At 42.1% G+C, this 20940-nt stretch overlaps 1 protein-coding gene across 28 annotated transcripts in view; it reads left to right on the top strand.

Annotated features, from left to right (window-relative positions):
• Positions 1–20940, top strand: part of LOC119456284 (neurogenic locus notch homolog protein 1-like) — a 183577-nt gene that overhangs the window by 48066 nt on the left and 114571 nt on the right. For 6 of the 28 annotated variants that reach the window (XM_049669664.1, XM_049669663.1, XM_049669662.1 and 3 more), the window contains exons 2-8: positions 17835–17939; positions 18099–18203; positions 18364–18468; positions 18628–18732; positions 18892–18996; positions 19158–19262; positions 19424–19528. In XM_049669664.1, the coding sequence (XP_049525621.1) occupies positions 17835–17939; positions 18099–18203; positions 18364–18468; positions 18628–18732; positions 18892–18996; positions 19158–19262; positions 19424–19528 (735 nt within the window). The remainder of the gene's footprint in view (positions 1–17834; positions 17940–18098; positions 18204–18363; positions 18469–18627; positions 18733–18891; positions 18997–19157; positions 19263–19423; positions 19529–20940) is intronic. The other 22 variants (XM_049669682.1, XM_049669678.1, XM_049669676.1 and 19 more) reach the window with 18 other exon arrangements.

Raw genomic sequence — 20940 nt, 5'->3', positions numbered from 1 at the left:
CTAGAAGTATGCGGAAACTGCCAGAAATAACCGTATGAAGTTTTTGTTCAGTGCTACTACGGTGGTTTAGTCAGTAAAGCATCATAAATCTCTAGAACATCACAAACCTGACTTCTTGATACCTCTTGAAAGATACTAACATGCCTCAGCGCGTCACTAGAAGATACGCAAAGGCAACTTAATTGACACGAATGACCGTTGCTCCTTATCACCAACAGCATAGGACGATATACAAACATGTCTATTTATCCTTCCTTCCAATCAGATGTAACGTTTCCTCCTGTGGCACAGCTTCCTCTCTGCGTCACACCCCACGCAAAAGTGCAGCCAAAATTCTTTACAAACCACAAGATGGTAAATGTAGTCTTAGTCAAAATATGGACTTCAGGCCGAGGGTTGTAATCATTCGGTACAAAACCTTTAACGCCTCACTCCCTACTCGGTGACTAATGACGCCTATAGCATTTGTTTCTGTTTAAGAAAGCTTACCGGTATGAACAAGCGGCAACCATATAGAAAGCGTTTCAGCAGTCTTTCCAACGTGGCATCGCTGACCACCGCATATTCATTCCGTGCTGCGTGATGACGTTATAAATACGGTCGAGATGTGTTCTATATAATTCTTAGCTAAACGTACTTTTACTGTGGCAGCATATAAAAGCTCGAATGTGCGGTTGATTTGTCCTTCCGACCGTCAAGCCATCATCGCGATTTTTGTGTCGTCGCTGTCAGACCAAATTCTCATCCTGAGATGCGCTCTGATCATATGGCGAATACAAAGTGTTTCCACCGCTTCTCATTGGGATCGAACGCGTGCCTTAGCGGCAGTGCGCATTGGAAGGTGGAGGCGCTAACCACTGGGCTGCTGCTGAGCACAGCGCCTGGTAATCTTTGTCGGATTTTGCGGCATCGTCCGCACATGTATTCGGAAGGTCACAGCAGACAATACTCTACCGGACGAACACGACCTTCCGCTCATTGCCAAGTTCTTGAGTGGGCAGCAGTGCCCGCTGTCAGGCTGTGCTGGTGTCGGTGTAAATGAGTTCAGCTTCGGAGAAATCATCGAGGTCTGCTCATTTCTTTTTTGTATTTTAATTTCTATATTCATGCGTTCGCTTTACTAGATTGCGGACTGTTTTTTTTTTTTTTTTTGTGTGTCACTACAAGCACGATTTTGTCTTGGTGTGTGTTGGCCACTGACAATACCTTTGATGTCTCTGGTGCAGTATATCAAAACTATGTGGAATGCATTCACGGAACCACCGCGCTCCCTCCCTCCCTACCCACATTTATTTATTTACTTTGTGGCAATCAAACTTATACGAACACTAACAATACGCCATCGTTTTCGCCGTCGTGCTGTCCTGGTATCGACGGCGCACACACGGCGCGCGCGGGAGGGTTACAAGGTCTCCAGGGACGCGAGGAACGCGCTGTTCATTTGGCTGCAAGAACAAAGAATCCTAGTGGACGCATCCTCACGTCATGCTCAATCGGCTCTGCATCGTTGTCAGGACAGCGTGACTAATCCACCCAATAAATGAAATGTGTTTTGATGGCGATACTCCCTTCGTCGGGACACGCAAAGGTGGAAATCAACTTTACATGAAAAAAAGCTTAAAAGTTGCTACGAAGCAGCAAGCGGGACTCCTCCCGTAGCGGCCGTTTTCACAGTATGCCCTAACTTTGCAGAACACTAGTGGGAGTTAGTACATCGCCTGGAAGAACAAAGAAAGAACGGCTAGCTCGGACGAACTCCCAAGAATAAAAGACAGGGACAAAATAAACATTACCAAAATCACCAGCCCTGGCTTGGCGGCTGTCGCGTTGTGCTGCTAAGTTCGCATTCGCGGGATTAAAGCCCAGCCGCGTCGGCGGCATTTCAGTGGGGACGAAATGCAGGAACGCCCATGTACCGTTCATTAGGTGCACCTTAAAGAACCCCACATGGTCAAACTTATTTCAGAGTCTCCCACTACGGTGTGCCTCATAACAAGGCCTTGGTTCTGACACTTCAAAAAACTATATTCTAGCTGTTTATTTAATTTAAACGCTATCAATGAAACTACTTCTAGCAATGGCGAATAAGAATAGATGTAGCTGGATAAAATTTAAAAAAATATAAGAACTGAAAAGGGAGTGCCAGTGGTTAAACCAATCGCTTCAATTGAGTGCAATGAACTGTTAGTTCTTTGCCTACAGTAATATTACTAATAGCAGAAAGTTTTTTTTTTTTAATACGTACATATGTGTATGCATAGCTCGCATCGCAGTCAAATGCGCCCTCCTGTTCTCGCGTACACCGTCCTTCTATTTAGTACACTTTCCTGTACTGCAAGCGCGTTACGCAGCGCAGCAACTTTGTTTCTCGCCCAATCTGATAAGGTTTCTTCGAAATGCAGGCGTTGAGGACTTCTAAATGCCTGCAGTTGAGGACGCGAGAACCAAGAGTAGGCACTTTAACTCAGTTGTCCCTGCATTCAGAACGGCCTGCGCGGTGGGGAACTTCAAGTCAACATTTAGTTGGCGTGCTCTGAAGACACTTTGAAAGATTTCACGTAGGTACAGGGATTCATACACATTGAACACTAAGGCACCACAGGCAATTCCACGTCGAAAGTTTATTTACCCTGCGGAGTGCACCTACTCATGCCAACAGTCGGGCTTGAAGGTCAACGCCAAACCGCGTTTGCCATGTTGAGTCAACAAAGTTCAGCAATATTAATATCGTCTCAACTAACAATATACCCTAATATACATATATTTTAAAAACGGTGGAATAAGCACCACGAGCCATTTTCTACCTAGCTCCGTGCTGCACCCGTGGTGCAGACGTTGATAACATAAGCATTCTCTTGGAAACGGGGATGTTAATCTAAGCGAGCTTGGTGTCATATGCCATCAAGCTCGTTTTTTTTAATTTTATGTTGCATTTAATTTTTAAATAAGTTTATATCCTCAGGTTCATTGTTCACTGTAGAAAGCCCATTTTATTGCATTTATCCCTTCCTGTGCGCCACCGTGGTGAAGACGAAACAATAGAACACTTCTTGCTATCATGCCACCGTTTTTCCTCATTAAGAAAACACGCTTTAGAAGAAAAATTTCACAGTACTGGATTGAATATTACGATACCCAATATTCTATCTTTTCGTGCCTCTTCTCTCGGACAATGTCATAGCGATGTTGGTGCAGTTGTTGTGGGGTATATAATTGAATCAGGACGATTTCCTTGTTAAATTCCTAAAGTTTATGTGAATAAATTTCTTTAGTCATTCAAAATTTTTCAAAAGTGATCCTTATTAGACTCCGATACTTGTTTTCCTTCAATCACCCGATTCTTGGCGAATCCGCCATAGTGGGTACGAGCCACTCTCGAAGGCAAGCAAGCAAGCAAGCAAGTGATCACACTAATTTCCCCCTCGCGCGGAAGCGGCCAACCTGGCCGCTGTTTATAGCGGTGCGGTACGCCGTTGGAATGGTTTTAGTCGCGAAACGTGGACGATTTCTGTGCCATGGTAGCGGCCATCGGAAGGCGTGACAGCGGGAGTGACGCGGTAATTCACTGGCGAAGTTTGCTCGACAACAGTGTAGGGCCCTATAAAACGTGACTGAAACTTTTCACACAGTCCAGCAACTCGAGTTGGTGACCACAATAACACTTCATCTCCGGGGCTGAACAGAACGACGCCGTGAAATGTTTCGTAGCGAGCCTTCCGATCGTGTTGACTAGCTTCGGTGTTGAGGCGGGCGCGATGGTGACACGCGGCAAGGCGAGATATTAACTGCTCACTCACTGACACCGACGAGTTCACGGGGACATCAAAAAAAAAAAAATACGTCGAGGAGAGAGGTCGGTTGTCACCCGTAAACTAAAAAGAACGGTGAGTAGCCAGTAGTGCGCTGTACAGCGGTATTGTAGGCAAAAGTCACGAATGACAGGATGGTATCCCCGTTAGTGTGGTCAGCGTTGATGTACATAGATATCATGTCAGAGAGAGTTCGATGAAAGCGCTCTATGAGGCCATTTGTCTGAGGGTGGTAGCTGGTAGTCGTCTTATGGATGGTGTTACGTTTGCGGAGCACGTCCTCGAGAAGCTTTGAAAGAAACGCGTTGCCACGGTCACTCAAAGGGACACATGGCGCTCCATGTCGTAGAAAGATGGCTTCCAAGAAGAAAGTCACAATGTGCTCCATGGATCCTGAAGGTAGCTGTTTCGGCGTACCTGGTCAACTGCAGTGACGATCCATCTCTTGCCGCTAGCGGATAATGCAGTGCTCCGTAGAGGTCAATCCCGATGACTGCGAATGGAGCGTCAGGACAGGGAAGAGGTTGCAGCAGTCCAGCCAGAGGCGAAGTGGGTCTCTTGCGGCGCTGGCAGAGCGAGCAAGAAGCGACGTATTTCGCTACGCACGTGGCAAGTCCAAGCCAAAAAAAAACGACTGCGGATGCGTTCATAGCTTTTGTGAAAGCCGAGATGACCAGCCATGGGATAATCGTGAAATGTCTCCAATAGCCATGCCCTGAGTGATCGAGGAGCGACAGGAACCCAACGCTGTCCTTCGAGGTGGAGGACATACCGGTATAGGATTAAGTTTTCACTCTTGAAGTTCTGTAACTGGCGACGGGCTCGCACATTAGGAGGACGAGATGAGCCGTGAAGCTTCGCGTTCCATAATTGAGTGGCAGTAAGCGTCGTTGTGTTGGTGGGACGCAAACGTCTCAGGGTGGAAAGAATGAAGATCGTTGAGAGCGGGCGAGTGAAATAACTGCAGAGGACGCGTTCACAGGCTCGGTGACGGATGGAGGCAGGCCGGGAACGTCGGACTGCGGTGGTAACGGACAGCGGATGAGAGCATCTGCATCGTTGTGTTTCTTGCCAGATTTGTATGTGACGTCCAAGTCATATTCTTGCAGACGAAGTATCCAGCGACCTAGACGTCCAGACAAATTCTTTAACGTCGACAACCAGCACAAGGCGTGGTGGTCGGTCACGACCGTAAAGTGGCGGCAGTGTACATAATAAGTTCGGAATGTTTGTATGGCCCAAACAACGGCGAGACACTCCTGCTCAGTGATTTAATTATTTTTCTCGACCGATGTTAGCGTTCGACTTGCGTATGCGACCACGCGTTCCTCAAAACGTTGTCGTTGCAAAAGAACAGCGCCGATTCCATGGCCTCTGGCTGCATTATGGAGTAGAGTGGGTGCGGTGTCATCGAAATGACGAAGCACTGGCTCAGACGTGAGGACACGCTTTAAAGTGTCAAAAGCCGTTTGGTACTTGCCTGACCATATGGAGTTCCCGAAGGAAGGAGTCGGTGAAGCGGAGCCGCGATGGTGGCTAAGTCACGTACGAAGCGCCGGAAGTAAGAAGCGAAGCCAAGAAAGCTGTGGAGTTCTTTAGAGCGTTGGGGCCTCGGAAAGCGGAGGACGGCGGTAATCTTTTCGGGGTCAGGCCGAATGCCGTATTTGCTTACGAGGTATCTCAGTAATTTAATAGTCCTGCTTGAAAAGTGGGACTTTTTGGTATCTAGCTGAAGGCCAGCAGCAGAGAGACACGTCAGAACTTCGTCTAGGCGCTGCAAGTGTTGTTGAAAGGTTGAAGAAAATATGACTAGGGAGGAGGCGGAGGAGAGAAAGAGAAGGCAGGGATGTTAACCAGAAATGCATCTGGTTGGCGACCCTACTCTGGGGGACGGGAAAGAGAGGAATAGAAAGATGACTATGTCGTCAAGGAAGCACAAGCAAGACTGCCACTTAAAGCCCCGCAGAACAGTGTCCATCATTCTTTCGAAGGTTGCTGGTGGATTGCAGAGGCCTAAAGGCATGACGTTACCTTCGTAAAGTCCCTAAGGTGTTGCAAAGACAGTTTTTTTTTCCTTATCGCCCTCGTACATAGAAATTTGCCAGTAACCCGAGCGTAAGTCAAGACTGGAAAAGTATTCCGCGCCTTGCAATGAATCTAAGGCGTCGTCAACGCGAGGCAAAGTATATACGTATCTTCGGGTTATTTTGTACAGGGTCGACCACATTTAAGTATGCTCTGTTATTTAAAAAACTTTCCATTAAGCAATACATGCGAATTAATTCAGATCGCAATACTATTTTTCTTTACCGTGAAGCTAAGCCCCCTGAGGAGCCTACAACATGTACGAAAGAAAAGGAAGAGGAATGCGCCCGTAACGGCGAAGTTTGCGATGACAAGGAAGGAAAAGTGAAGTGCATCGGTAAGACATCACTTCGAGTCATAAGAAAAGCTATTTTTCTCTTTTTCTGGTGGGAATGATGCTAGTAAACTGCAGTATGCTCTGTTATTTAAAAAACTTTGCATTAAGCAATACATGCGAATTAATTCACATCGCAATACTATTTTTCTTTATCGTGAAGCTAAGCCCCATGAGGAGCCTACAACATGTACGAAAGAAAAAGAAGAGGAATGCGCCCGTAACGGCGAAGTTTGCGATGACAAGGAAGGAAAAGTGAAGTGCATCGGTAAGACATCACTTCGAGTCATAAGAAAAGCTATTTTTCTCTTTTTCTGGTGGGAATGATGCTAGTAAACTGCAGTATGCTCTGTTATTTAAAAAACTTTGCATTTAGCAATACATGCGAATTAATTCACATCGCAATACTATTTTCTTTATCGTGAAGCTAAGCCCCATGAGGAGCCTACAACATGTACGAAAGAAAAGGAAGAGGAATGCGCCCGTAACGGCGAAGTTTGCGATGACAAGGAAGGAAAAGTGAAGTGCATCGGTAAGACATCACTTCGAGTCATAAGAAAAGCTATTTTTCTCTTTTTCTGGTGGGAATGATGCTAGTAAACTGCAGTATGCTCTGTTATTTAAAAAACTTTGCATTAAGCAATACATGCGAATTAATTCACATCGCAATACTATTTTCTTTATCGTGAAGCTAAGCCCCATGAGGAGCCTACAACATGTACGAAAGAAAAGGAAGAGGAATGCGCCCGTAACGGCGAAGTTTGCGATGACAAGGAAGGAAAAGTGAAGTGCATCGGTAAGACATCACTTCGAGTCATAAGAAAAGCTATTTTTCTCTTTTTCTGGTGGGAATGATGCTAGTAAACTGCAGTATGCTCTGTTATTTAAAAAACTTTGCATTAAGCAATACATGCGAATTAATTCACATCGCAATACTATTTTCTTTATCGTGAAGCTAAGCCCCATGAGGAGCCTACAACATGTACGAAAGAAAAGGAAGAGGAATGCGCCCGTAACGGCGAAGTTTGCGATGACAAGGAAGGAAAAGTGAAGTGCATCGGTAAGACATCACTTCGAGTCATAAGAAAAGCTATTTTTCTCTTTTTCTGGTGGGAATGATGCTAGTAAACTGCAGTATGCTCTGTTATTTAAAAAACTTTGCATTAAGCAATACATGCGAATTAATTCACATCGCAATACTATTTTTCTTTATCGTGAAGCTAAGCCCCATGAGGAGCCTACAACATGTACGAAAGAAAAGGAAGAGGAATGCGCCCGTAACGGCGAAGTTTGCGATGACAAGGAAGGAAAAGTGAAGTGCATCGGTAAGACATCACTTCGAGTCATAAGAAAAGCTATTTTTCTCTTTTTCTGGTGGGAATGATGCTAGTAAACTGCAGTATGCTCTGTTATTTAAAAAACTTTGCATTAAGCAATACATGCGAATTAATTCACATCGCAATACTATTTTTCTTTATCGTGAAGCTAAGCCCCATGAGGAGCCTACAACATGTACGAAAGAAAAGGAAGAGGAATGCGCCCGTAACGGCGAAGTTTGCGATGACAAGGAAGGAAAAGTGAAGTGCATCGGTAAGACATCACTTCGAGTCATAAGAAAAGCTATTTTTCTCTTTTTCTGGTGGGAATGATGCTAGTAAACTGCAGTATGCTCTGTTATTTAAAAAACTTTGCATTAAGCAATACATGCGAATTAATTCACATCGCAATACTATTTTTCTTTATCGTGAAGCTAAGCCCCATGAGGAGCCTACAACATGTACGAAAGAAAAGGAAGAGGAATGCGCCCGTAACGGCGAAGTTTGCGATGACAAGGAAGGAAAAGTGAAGTGCATCGGTAAGACATCACTTCGAGTCATAAGAAAAGCTATTTTTCTCTTTTTCTGGTGGGAATGATGCTAGTAAACTGCAGTATGCTCTGTTATTTAAAAAACTTTGCATTAAGCAATACATGCGAATTAATTCACATCGCAATACTATTTTCTTTATCGTGAAGCTAAGCCCCATGAGGAGCCTACAACATGTACGAAAGAAAAGGAAGAGGAATGCGCCCGTAACGGCGAAGTTTGCGATGACAAGGAAGGAAAAGTGAAGTGCATCGGTAAGACATCACTTCGAGTCATAAGAAAAGCTATTTTTCTCTTTTTCTGGTGGGAATGATGCTAGTAAACTGCAGTATGCTCTGTTATTTAAAAAACTTTGCATTAAGCAATACATGCGAATTAATTCACATCGCAATACTATTTTTCTTTATCGTGAAGCTAAGCCCCATGAGGAGCCTACAACATGTACGAAAGAAAAGGAAGAGGAATGCGCCCGTAACGGCGAAGTTTGCGATGACAAGGAAGGAAAAGTGAAGTGCATCGGTAAGACATCACTTCGAGTCATAAGAAAAGCTATTTTTCTCTTTTTCTGGTGGGAATGATGCTAGTAAACTGCAGTATGCTCTGTTATTTAAAAAACTTTGCATTAAGCAATACATGCGAATTAATTCACATCGCAATACTATTTTTCTTTATCGTGAAGCTAAGCCCCATGAGGAGCCTACAACATGTACGAAAGAAAAGGAAGAGGAATGCGCCCGTAACGGCGAAGTTTGCGATGACAAGGAAGGAAAAGTGAAGTGCATCGGTAAGACATCACTTCGAGTCATAAGAAAAGCTATTTTTCTCTTTTTCTGGTGGGAATGATGCTAGTAAACTGCAGTATGCTCTGTTATTTAAAAAACTTTGCATTAAGCAATACATGCGAATTAATTCACATCGCAATACTATTTTTCTTTATCGTGAAGCTAAGCCCCATGAGGAGCCTACAACATGTACGAAAGAAAAGGAAGAGGAATGCGCCCGTAACGGCGAAGTTTGCGATGACAAGGAAGGAAAAGTGAAGTGCATCGGTAAGACATCACTTCGAGTCATAAGAAAAGCTATTTTTCTCTTTTTCTGGTGGGAATGATGCTAGTAAACTGCAGTATGCTCTGTTATTTAAAAAACTTTGCATTAAGCAATACATGCGAATTAATTCACATCGCAATACTATTTTTCTTTATCGTGAAGCTAAGCCCCATGAGGAGCCTACAACATGTACGAAAGAAAAGGAAGAGGAATGCGCCCGTAACGGCGAAGTTTGCGATGACAAGGAAGGAAAAGTGAAGTGCATCGGTAAGACATCACTTCGAGTCATAAGAAAAGCTATTTTTCTCTTTTTCTGGTGGGAATGATGCTAGTAAACTGCAGTATGCTCTGTTATTTAAAAAACTTTGCATTAAGCAATACATGCGAATTAATTCACATCGCAATACTATTTTTCTTTATCGTGAAGCTAAGCCCCATGAGGAGCCTACAACATGTACGAAAGAAAAGGAAGAGGAATGCGCCCGTAACGGCGAAGTTTGCGATGACAAGGAAGGAAAAGTGAAGTGCATCGGTAAGACATCACTTCGAGTCATAAGAAAAGCTATTTTTCTCTTTTTCTGGTGGGAATGATGCTAGTAAACTGCAGTATGCTCTGTTATTTAAAAAACTTTGCATTAAGCAATACATGCGAATTAATTCACATCGCAATACTATTTTTCTTTATCGTGAAGCTAAGCCCCATGAGGAGCCTACAACATGTACGAAAGAAAAGGAAGAGGAATGCGCCCGTAACGGCGAAGTTTGCGATGACAAGGAAGGAAAAGTGAAGTGCATCGGTAAGACATCACTTCGAGTCATAAGAAAAGCTATTTTTCTCTTTTTCTGGTGGGAATGATGCTAGTAAACTGCAGTATGCTCTGTTATTTAAAAAACTTTGCATTAAGCAATACATGCGAATTAATTCACATCGCAATACTATTTTTCTTTATCGTGAAGCTAAGCCCCATGAGGAGCCTACAACATGTACGAAAGAAAAGGAAGAGGAATGCGCCCGTAACGGCGAAGTTTGCGATGACAAGGAAGGAAAAGTGAAGTGCATCGGTAAGACATCACTTCGAGTCATAAGAAAAGCTATTTTTCTCTTTTTCTGGTGGGAATGATGCTAGTAAACTGCAGTATGCTCTGTTATTTAAAAAACTTTGCATTAAGCAATACATGCGAATTAATTCACATCGCAATACTATTTTTCTTTATCGTGAAGCTAAGCCCCATGAGGAGCCTACAACATGTACGAAAGAAAAGGAAGAGGAATGCGCCCGTAACGGCGAAGTTTGCGATGACAAGGAAGGAAAAGTGAAGTGCATCGGTAAGACATCACTTCGAGTCATAAGAAAAGCTATTTTTCTCTTTTTCTGGTGGGAATGATGCTAGTAAACTGCAGTATGCTCTGTTATTTAAAAAACTTTGCATTAAGCAATACATGCGAATTAATTCACATCGCAATACTATTTTTCTTTATCGTGAAGCTAAGCCCCATGAGGAGCCTACAACATGTACGAAAGAAAAGGAAGAGGAATGCGCCCGTAACGGCGAAGTTTGCGATGACAAGGAAGGAAAAGTGAAGTGCATCGGTAAGACATCACTTCGAGTCATAAGAAAAGCTATTTTTCTCTTTTTCTGGTGGGAATGATGCTAGTAAACTGCAGTATGCTCTGTTATTTAAAAAACTTTGCATTAAGCAATACATGCGAATTAATTCACATCGCAATACTATTTTTCTTTATCGTGAAGCTAAGCCCCATGAGGAGCCTACAACATGTACGAAAGAAAAGGAAGAGGAATGCGCCCGTAACGGCGAAGTTTGCGATGACAAGGAAGGAAAAGTGAAGTGCATCGGTAAGACATCACTTCGAGTCATAAGAAAAGCTATTTTCTCTTTTTCTGGTGGGAATGATGCTAGTAAACTGCAGTATGCTCTGTTATTTAAAAAACTTTGCATTAAGCAATACATGCGAATTAATTCACATCGCAATACTATTTTTCTTTATCGTGAAGCTAAGCCCCATGAGGAGCCTACAACATGTACGAAAGAAAAGGAAGAGGAATGCGCCCGTAACGGCGAAGTTTGCGATGACAAGGAAGGAAAAGTGAAGTGCATCGGTAAGACATCACTTCGAGTCATAAGAAAAGCTATTTTTCTCTTTTTCTGGTGGGAATGATGCTAGTAAACTGCAGTATGCTCTGTTATTTAAAAAACTTTGCATTAAGCAATACATGCGAATTAATTCACATCGCAATACTATTTTTCTTTATCGTGAAGCTAAGCCCCATGAGGAGCCTACAACATGTACGAAAGAAAAGGAAGAGGAATGCGCCCGTAACGGCGAAGTTTGCGATGACAAGGAAGGAAAAGTGAAGTGCATCGGTAAGACATCACTTCGAGTCATAAGAAAAGCTATTTTTCTCTTTTTCTGGTGGGAATGATGCTAGTAAACTGCAGTATGCTCTGTTATTTAAAAAACTTTGCATTAAGCAATACATGCGAATTAATTCACATCGCAATACTATTTTTCTTTATCGTGAAGCTAAGCCCCATGAGGAGCCTACAACATGTACGAAAGAAAAGGAAGAGGAATGCGCCCGTAACGGCGAAGTTTGCGATGACAAGGAAGGAAAAGTGAAGTGCATCGGTAAGACATCACTTCGAGTCATAAGAAAAGCTATTTTTCTCTTTTTCTGGTGGGAATGATGCTAGTAAACTGCAGTATGCTCTGTTATTTAAAAAACTTTGCATTAAGCAATACATGCGAATTAATTCACATCGCAATACTATTTTTCTTTATCGTGAAGCTAAGCCCCATGAGGAGCCTACAACATGTACGAAAGAAAAGGAAGAGGAATGCGCCCGTAACGGCGAAGTTTGCGATGACAAGGAAGGAAAAGTGAAGTGCATCGGTAAGACATCACTTCGAGTCATAAGAAAAGCTATTTTTCTCTTTTTCTGGTGGGAATGATGCTAGTAAACTGCAGTATGCTCTGTTATTTAAAAAACTTTGCATTAAGCAATACATGCGAATTAATTCACATCGCAATACTATTTTCTTTATCGTGAAGCTAAGCCCCATGAGGAGCCTACAACATGTACGAAAGAAAAGGAAGAGGAATGCGCCCGTAACGGCGAAGTTTGCTACAATCATGTACGAAAGAAAAGGAAGAGGAATGCGCCCGTAACGGCGAAGTTTGCTGATGACAAGGAAGGAAAGTGAAGTGCATCGGTAAGACATCACTTCGAGTCAATAAGAAAAGCATTTTTCTCTTTTTCTGGTGGGAATGATGCTAGTAAACTGCAAGTATGCTCTGTTATTTAAAAACTTTGCATTAAGCAATACATGCGAATTAATTCACATCGCAATACTATTTTCTTATCGTGAAGCTAAGCCCCATGAGGAGCCTACAACAGTACGAAAGAAAAGGAAGAGGAATGCGCCCGTAACGGCGAAGTTTGCGATGACAAGGAAGGAAAAGTGAAGTGCATCGGTAAGACATCACTTCGAGTCATAAGAAAAGCTATTTTTCTCTTTTTCTGGTGGGAATGATGCTAGTAAACTGCAGTATGCTCTGTTATTTAAAAAACTTTGCATTAAGCAATACATGCGAATTAATTCACATCGCAATACTATTTTTCTTTATCGTGAAGCTAAGCCCCATGAGGAGCCTACAACATGTACGAAAGAAAAGGAAGAGGAATGCGCCCGTAACGGCGAAGTTTGCGATGACAAGGAAGGAAAAGTGAAGTGCATCGGTAAGACATCACTTCGAGTCATAAGAAAAGCTATTTTTCTCTTTTTCTGGTGGGAATGATGCTAGTAAACTGCAGTATGCTCTGTTATTTAAAAAACTTTGCATTAAGCAATACATGCGAATTAATTCACATCGCAATACTATTTTTCTTTATCGTGAAGCTAAGCCCCATGAGGAGCCTACAACATGTACGAAAGAAAAGGAAGAGGAATGCGCCCGTAACGGCGAAGTTTGCGATGACAAGGAAGGAAAAGTGAAGTGCATCGGTAAGACATCACTTCGAGTCATAAGAAAAGCTATTTTTCTCTTTTTCTGGTGGGAATGATGCTAGTAAACTGCAGTATGCTCTGTTATTTAAAAAACTTTGCATTAAGCAATACATGCGAATTAATTCACATCGCAATACTATTTTTCTTTATCGTGAAGCTAAGCCCCATGAGGAGCCTACAACATGTACGAAAGAAAAGGAAGAGGAATGCGCCCGTAACGGCGAAGTTTGCGATGACAAGGAAGGAAAAGTGAAGTGCATCGGTAAGACATCACTTCGAGTCATAAGAAAAGCTATTTTTCTCTTTTTCTGGTGGGAATGATGCTAGTAAACTGCAGTATGCTCTGTTATTTAAAAAACTTTGCATTAAGCAATACATGCGAATTAATTCACATCGCAATACTATTTTTCTTTATCGTGAAGCTAAGCCCCATGAGGAGCCTACAACATGTACGAAAGAAAAGGAACAAGAATGCGCCCGTAACGGCGAAGTTTGCGATGACAAGGAAGGAAAAGTGAAGTGCATCGGTAAGACATCACTTCGAGTCATAAGAAAAGCTATTTTTCTCTTTTTCTGGTGGGAATGATGCTAGTAAACTGCAGTATGCTCTGTTATTTAAAAACTTTGCATTAAGCAATACATGCGAATTAATTCACATCGCAATACTATTTTTCTTTATCGTGAAGCTAAGCCCCATGAGGAGCCTACAACATGTACGAAAGAAAAGGAAGAGGAATGCGCCCGTAACGGCGAAGTTTGCGATGACAAGGAAGGAAAAGTGAAGTGCATCGGTAAGACATCACTTCGAGTCATAAGAAAAGCTATTTTTCTCTTTTTCTGGTGGGAATGATGCTAGTAAACTGCAGTATGCTCTGTTATTTAAAAACTTTGCATTAAGCAATACATGCGAATTAATTCACATCGCTAACGCAATACTATTTTTCTTTATCGTGAAGCTAAGCCCCATGAGGAGCCTACAACATGTACGAAAGAAAAGGAAGAGGAATGCGCCCGTAACGGCGAAGTTTGCGATGACAAGGAAGGAAAAGTGAAGTGCATCGGTAAGACATCACTTCGAGTCATAAGAAAAGCTATTTTTCTCTTTTTCTGGTGGGAATGATGCTAGTAAACTGCAGTATGCTCTGTTATTTAAAAAACTTTGCATTAAGCAATACATGCGAATTAATTCACATCGCAATACTATTTTTCTTTATCGTGAAGCTAAGCCCCATGAGGAGCCTACAACATGTACGAAAGAAAAGGAAGAGGAATGCGCCCGTAACGGCGAAGTTTGCGATGACAAGGAAGGAAAAGTGAAGTGCATCGGTAAGACATCACTTCGAGTCATAAGAAAAGCTATTTTTCTCTTTTTCTGGTGGGAATGATGCTAGTAAACTGCAGTATGCTCTGTTATTTAAAAAACTTTGCATTAAGCAATACATGCGAATTAATTCACATCGCAATACTATTTTTCTTTATCGTGAAGCTAAGCCCCATGAGGAGCCTACAACATGTACGAAAGAAAAGGAAGAGGAATGCGCCCGTAACGGCGAAGTTTGCGATGACAAGGAAGGAAAAGTGAAGTGCATCGGTAAGACATCACTTCGAGTCATAAGAAAAGCTATTTTTCTCTTTTTCTGGTGGGAATGATGCTAGTAAACTGCAGTATGCTCTGTTATTTAAAAAACTTTGCATTAAGCAATACATGCGAATTAATTCACATCGCAATACTATTTTTCTTTATCGTGAAGCTAAGCCCCATGAGGAGCCTACAACATGTACGAAAGAAAAGGAAGAGGAATGCGCCCGTAACGGCGAAGTTTGCGATGACAAGGAAGGAAAAGTGAAGTGCATCGGTAAGACATCACTTCGAGTCATAAGAAAAGCTATTTTTCTCTTTTTCTGGTGGGAATGATGCTAGTAAACTGCAGTATGCTCTGTTATTTAAAAAACTTTGCATTAAGCAATACATGCGAATTAATTCACATCGCAATACTATTTTTCTTTATCGTGAAGCTAAGCCCCATGAGGAGCCTACAACATGTACGAAAGAAAAGGAAGAGGAATGCGCCCGTAACGGCGAAGTTTGCGATGACAAGGAAGGAAAAGTGAAGTGCATCGGTAAGACATCACTTCGAGTCATAAGAAAAGCTATTTTTCTCTTTTTCTGGTGGGAATGATGCTAGTAAACTGCAGTATGCTCTGTTATTTAAAAAACTTTGCATTAAGCAATACATGCGAATTAATTCACATCGCAATACTATTTTTCTTTATCGTGAAGCTAAGCCCCATGAGGAGCCTACAACATGTACGAAAGAAAAGGAAGAGGAATGCGCCCGTAACGGCGAAGTTTGCGATGACAAGGAAGGAAAAGTGAAGTGCATCGGTAAGACATCACTTCGAGTCATAAGAAAAGCTATTTTTCTCTTTTTCTGGTGGAATGATGCTAGTAAACTGCAGTATGCTCTGTTATTTAAAAAACTTTGCATTAAGCAATACATGCGAATTAATTCACATCGCAATACTATTTTTCTTTATCGTGAAGCTAAGCCCCATGAGGAGCCTACAACATGTACGAAAGAAAAGGAAGAGGAATGCGCCCGTAACGGCGAAGTTTGCGATGACAAGGAAGGAAAAGTGAAGTGCATCGGTAAGACATCACTTCGAGTCATAAGAAAAGCTATTTTTCTCTTTTTCTGGTGGGAATGATGCTAGTAAACTGCAGTATGCTCTGTTATTTAAAAAACTTTGCATTAAGCAATACATGCGAATTAATTCACATCGCAATACTATTTTTCTTTATCGTGAAGCTAAGCCCCATGAGGAGCCTACAACATGTACGAAAGAAAAGGAAGAGGAATGCGCCCGTAACGGCGAAGTTTGCGATGACAAGGAAGGAAAAGTGAAGTGCATCGGTAAGACATCACTTCGAGTCATAAGAAAAGCTATTTTTCTCTTTTTCTGGTGGGAATGATGCTAGTAAACTGCAGTATGCTCTGTTATTTAAAAAACTTTGCATTAAGCAATACATGCGAATTAATTCACATCGCAATACTATTTTTCTTTATCGTGAAGCTAAGCCCCATGAGGAGCCTACAACATGTACGAAAGAAAAGGAAGAGGAATGCGCCCGTAACGGCGAAGTTTGCGATGACAAGGAAGGAAAAGTGAAGTGCATCGGTAAGACATCACTTCGAGTCATAAGAAAAGCTATTTTTCTCTTTTTCTGGTGGGAATGATGCTAGTAAACTGCAGTATGCTCTGTTATTTAAAAAACTTTGCATTAAGCAATACATGCGAATTAATTCACATCGCAATACTATTTTTCTTTATCGTGAAGCTAAGCCCCATGAGGAGCCTACAACATGTACGAAAGAAAAGGAAGAGGAATGCGCCCGTAACGGCGAAGTTTGCGATGACAAGGAAGGAAAAGTGAAGTGCATCGGTAAGACATCACTTCGAGTCATAAGAAAAGCTATTTTTCTCTTTTTCTGGTGGGAATGATGCTAGTAAACTGCAGTATGCTCTGTTATTTAAAAAACTTTGCATTAAGCAATACATGCAAATTAATTCAAATCGCAATACTATTTTTCTTTATCGTGAAGCTAAGCCCCATGAGGAGCCTACAACATGTACGAAAGAAAAGGAAAGGAATGCGCCCGTAACGGCCGAAGTTTGCGATGACAAGGAAGGAAAAGTGAAGTGCATAGGTAAGACATCACTTCGAGTCATAAGAAAAGCTATTTTTCTCTTTTTCTGGTGGGAATGGTGCTAGTAAACTGCAGTATGCTCTGTATTTAAAAAACTTTGCATTAAGCAATACATGCGAATTAATTCAAATCGCAATACTATTTTTCTTTATCGTGAAGCTAAGCCCCATGAGGAGCCTACAACATGTACGAAAGAAAAGGAACAAGGAATGCGCCCGTAACGGCGAAGTTTGCGATGACAAGGAAGGAAAAGTGAAGTGCATAGGTAAGACATCACTTCGAGTCATAATAAAAGCTATTTTTTTTCTTTTTCTGGTGGGATGGTGATAGTAAACTGCAGTATGCTCAGTTATTTAAAAAACTTTGCATTAAACAATGCATGCGAATTAATTCAGATCGCAATACTATTTTTCTTTACCGTGAAGCTAAGCCCCATGAGGAGCCTACAACATGTACGAAAGAAAAGGACAAGAATGCGCCCGTAACGGCCGAAGTTTGCGATGACAAGGAAGGAAAAGTGAAGTGCATCGGTAAGACATCACTTCGAGTCATAATAAAAGCTATTTTTCTCTTTTTCTGGTGGGAATGATGCAAGTAAACTGCAGTATGCTCTGTTATTTAAAAAACTTTGCATTAAGCAATACATGCAAATTAATTCAAATCGCAATACTATTTTTCTTTATCGTGAAGCTAAGCCCCATGAGGAGCCTACACATGTACGAAAGAAAAGGAACAAGAATGCGCCCGTAACGGCCAAGTTTGCGATGACAAGGAAGGAAAAGTGAAGTGCATAGGTAAGACATCACTTCGAGTCATAATAAAAGCTATTTTTTTCTTTTTCTGGTGGGATGGTGATAGTAAACTGCAGTATGCTCAGTTATTTAAAAAACTTTGCATTAAACAATGCATGCGAATTAATTCAGATCGCAATACTATTTTTCTTTACCGTGAAGCTAAGCCCCCTGAGGAGCCTACAACATGTACGAAAGAAAAGGAACAAGAATGCGCCCGTAACGGCCAAGTTTGCGATGACAAGGAAGGAAAAGTGAAGTGCATAGGTAAGACATCACTTCGAGTCATAATAAAAGCTATTTTTTTCTTTTTCTGGTGGGAATGGTGATAGTAAACTGCAGTATGCTCTGTTATTTAAAAACTTTGCATTAAACAATACATGCGAAATAATTCAAATCGCAATACCATTTTTCTTTACCGTGAAGCTAAGCCCCCTGAGGAGCCTACAACATGTACGAAAGAAAAGGAACAAGAATGCGCCCGTAACGGCCAAGTTTGCGATGACAAGGAAGGAAAAGTGAAGTGCATAGGTAAGACATCACTTCGAGTCATAATAAAAGCTATTTTTCTCTTTTTCTGGTGGGAATGATGCAAGTAAACTGCAGTATGCTCTGTTATTTAAAAAACTTTGCATTAAGCAATACATGCAAATTAATTCAAATCGCAATACTATTTTTCTTTATCGTGAAGCTAAGCCCCATGAGGAGCCTACTACATGTACGAAAGAAAAGGAACAAGAATGCGCCCGTAACGGCCAAGTTTGCGATGACAAGGAAGGAAAAGTGAAGTGCATAGGTAAGACATCACTTCGAGTCATAATAAAAGCTATTTTTCTCTTTTTCTGGTGGGAATGATGCAAGTAAACTGCAGTATGCTCTGTTATTTAAAAACTTTGCATTAAGCAATACATGCGAATTAATTCAAATCGCAATACTATTTTTCTTTATCGTGAAGCTAAGCCCCCTGAGGAGCCTACAACATGTACGAAAGAAAAGGAACAAGAATGCGCCCGTAACGGCCAAGTTTGCGATGACAAGGAAGGAAAAGTGAAGTGCATAGGTAAGACATCACTTCGAGTCATAATAAAAGCTATTTTTTTCTTTTTCTGGTGGGAATGGTGCTAGTAAACTGCAGTATGCTCAGTTATTTTAAAAACTCTGCATTAAACAATACATGCGAAAAATTCAAATCGCAATACCATTTTTCTTTACCCTGAAGCTAAGCCCCCTGAAGAGCCTACTACATGTACGAAAGAAAAGGAACAAGAATGCGCCCGTAACGGCGAAGTTTGCGATGACACGGAAGGAAAAGTGAAGTGCATAGGTAAGACATCACTTCGAGTTATAAGAAAAGCCATTTTTTTTTTCTTTTTCGGGTGGGATGGTGACAGTAAACTGCAGTATGCTCAGTTATTTTAAAAACTCTGCATTAAACAATACATGCGAAAAATTCAAATCGCAATACCATTTTTCTTTACCCTGAAGCTAAGCCCCCTGAAGAGCCTACTACATGTACGAAAGAAAAGGGACAAGAATGCGCCCGTAACGGCGAAGTTTGCGATGACACGGAAGGAAAAGTGAAGTGCATAGGTAAGACATCACTTCGAGTCATAAGAAAAGCTATTTCTCTCTTTTTCTGGTGGAAATGATGATTAGTACACCACGGTATGCTTAGGGATTTAAAATACACTGCATTAAACAATACATGCGAATCAATTCAAATCGCAACACTATTTTTCTTCGTGCTGAAGCTAAGCCGCCTGCAAAGCCTACTACTTGTACGGAGGAAAAAAAACAAGAATGCGACCGTCAGGGAAAAGTGTGCGATGACGCGGAAAGAGAAGTGAAGTGCATAGGTAAGACATCACTTCGAGTCATAAGAAAAGCTATTTCTCTCTTTTTCTGGTGGGAATGATGATTAGTACACCACGGTATGCTTAGGGATTTAAAATACACTGTATTAAACAATGCATGCGAATCAATTCAAATCGCAACACTATTTTTCTTTGTGCTGAAGCTAAGCACCCTGCCAAGCCTAATACTTTTTCCGCACTAGAAAAATTGCTGAGCATGTGTGCGAAGGTATACCCAGGTGCCCCACAGAAATAGGCTGTGAAACACAACACATAAGTTCGTCGACAGCACTGAGGGGGTGGTATATTCTGTTCCACTTTAGTGAGGCAGAAAGTATATCGGACAGACTGGACGATGTCTGAACGAATGATTAAAGGAGTATGATTATGTTGTTTCAAAAGCAGTCGCTGGACACCATGGGATACATTGTTGAGATTGCGGATGTCGACTATTCTTTAAGAAATGCAAGATTGTGAGCAAAGATGGCAGCTAAATTACGCAAGAGATAATCGAAGCAGCTGAGATTCCGCATGTGGGATGTGTGTGCGTAAGCATGCCATCCGTCTCCCTTGGTCGAAAAGGAATAGATTTCCTCGCGCGCTGATCTGAAATGTATCATCGTCCCTTTTTTGTGATGTCGAGTGCAGCAAGAATGACCATGTGACAAAGCCGGCTTGGTATTGGTGGATGGCCTTGTTTGTAAAGTTTTTTGTTGCTCTCCCCCTTTGAGTATCTTCGTGTATTTATTCCGCTGACAAGGAATAAATCGATAGTTGCAAGTAGCGCTCTGTGGTTTGTTTCTCTTCTGTGTGTCTCGTCAAAATGCTGCGCAGTGTAACCTCAGGTATACGATCCGACGCTATCACGTCTGTAGGTCGTGCTTAAGTCGTACTTAACGTTTTTTCTCACACATTTTACTTTGATAAATTTAATTAGTTCACTAACGCCTCTGCGCCACGTGGAGGGTCCGCGTAGTCGGGGTGGTTTGGAATGATTTTCGGGGCCGCGGACGCCGGATTTCGCGTTAAAATGTCAGGCCCGCGTGAGACACGCAGCAGGGTTACAGCATAAACTGCAGGAGCTGCCTCCTCGTAGCTCGTTGTAATTGTTTGAGGATGCCTATTGCAAGTAGTGATCATGGAAATAAGTGATGTAATGTGCACGTATATACCTATCGCAATACAATGAGATAAGCGGGCGTCGACAGGGAGCTGGGGCTTTAGGTGCTATCTACGCAGCGGTCTTTTGAACCCGATGTTGCCTGGCTGCAGCCGCACGCGAAGCTCCACGCTTCGCTTCTTCAGCGCAAGTCCGCGCTTAGCAAGGAGGCGCCGTTACGTGCATCGAAGAGTCATGGCAGTCTGCGCAGTGCTATCGAGGCTATAGCCGGGTCATGCAGTGCTATAGCCGGGCC

Source organism: Dermacentor silvarum, chromosome 6 (assembly GCF_013339745.2).
Source record: "Dermacentor silvarum isolate Dsil-2018 chromosome 6, BIME_Dsil_1.4, whole genome shotgun sequence".
Lineage (NCBI taxonomy): Eukaryota > Metazoa > Arthropoda > Arachnida > Ixodida > Ixodidae > Dermacentor > Dermacentor silvarum.
Note: the sequence above shows the minus strand (reverse complement) of the source record. Positions and strands in the feature narration are given on the sequence as shown.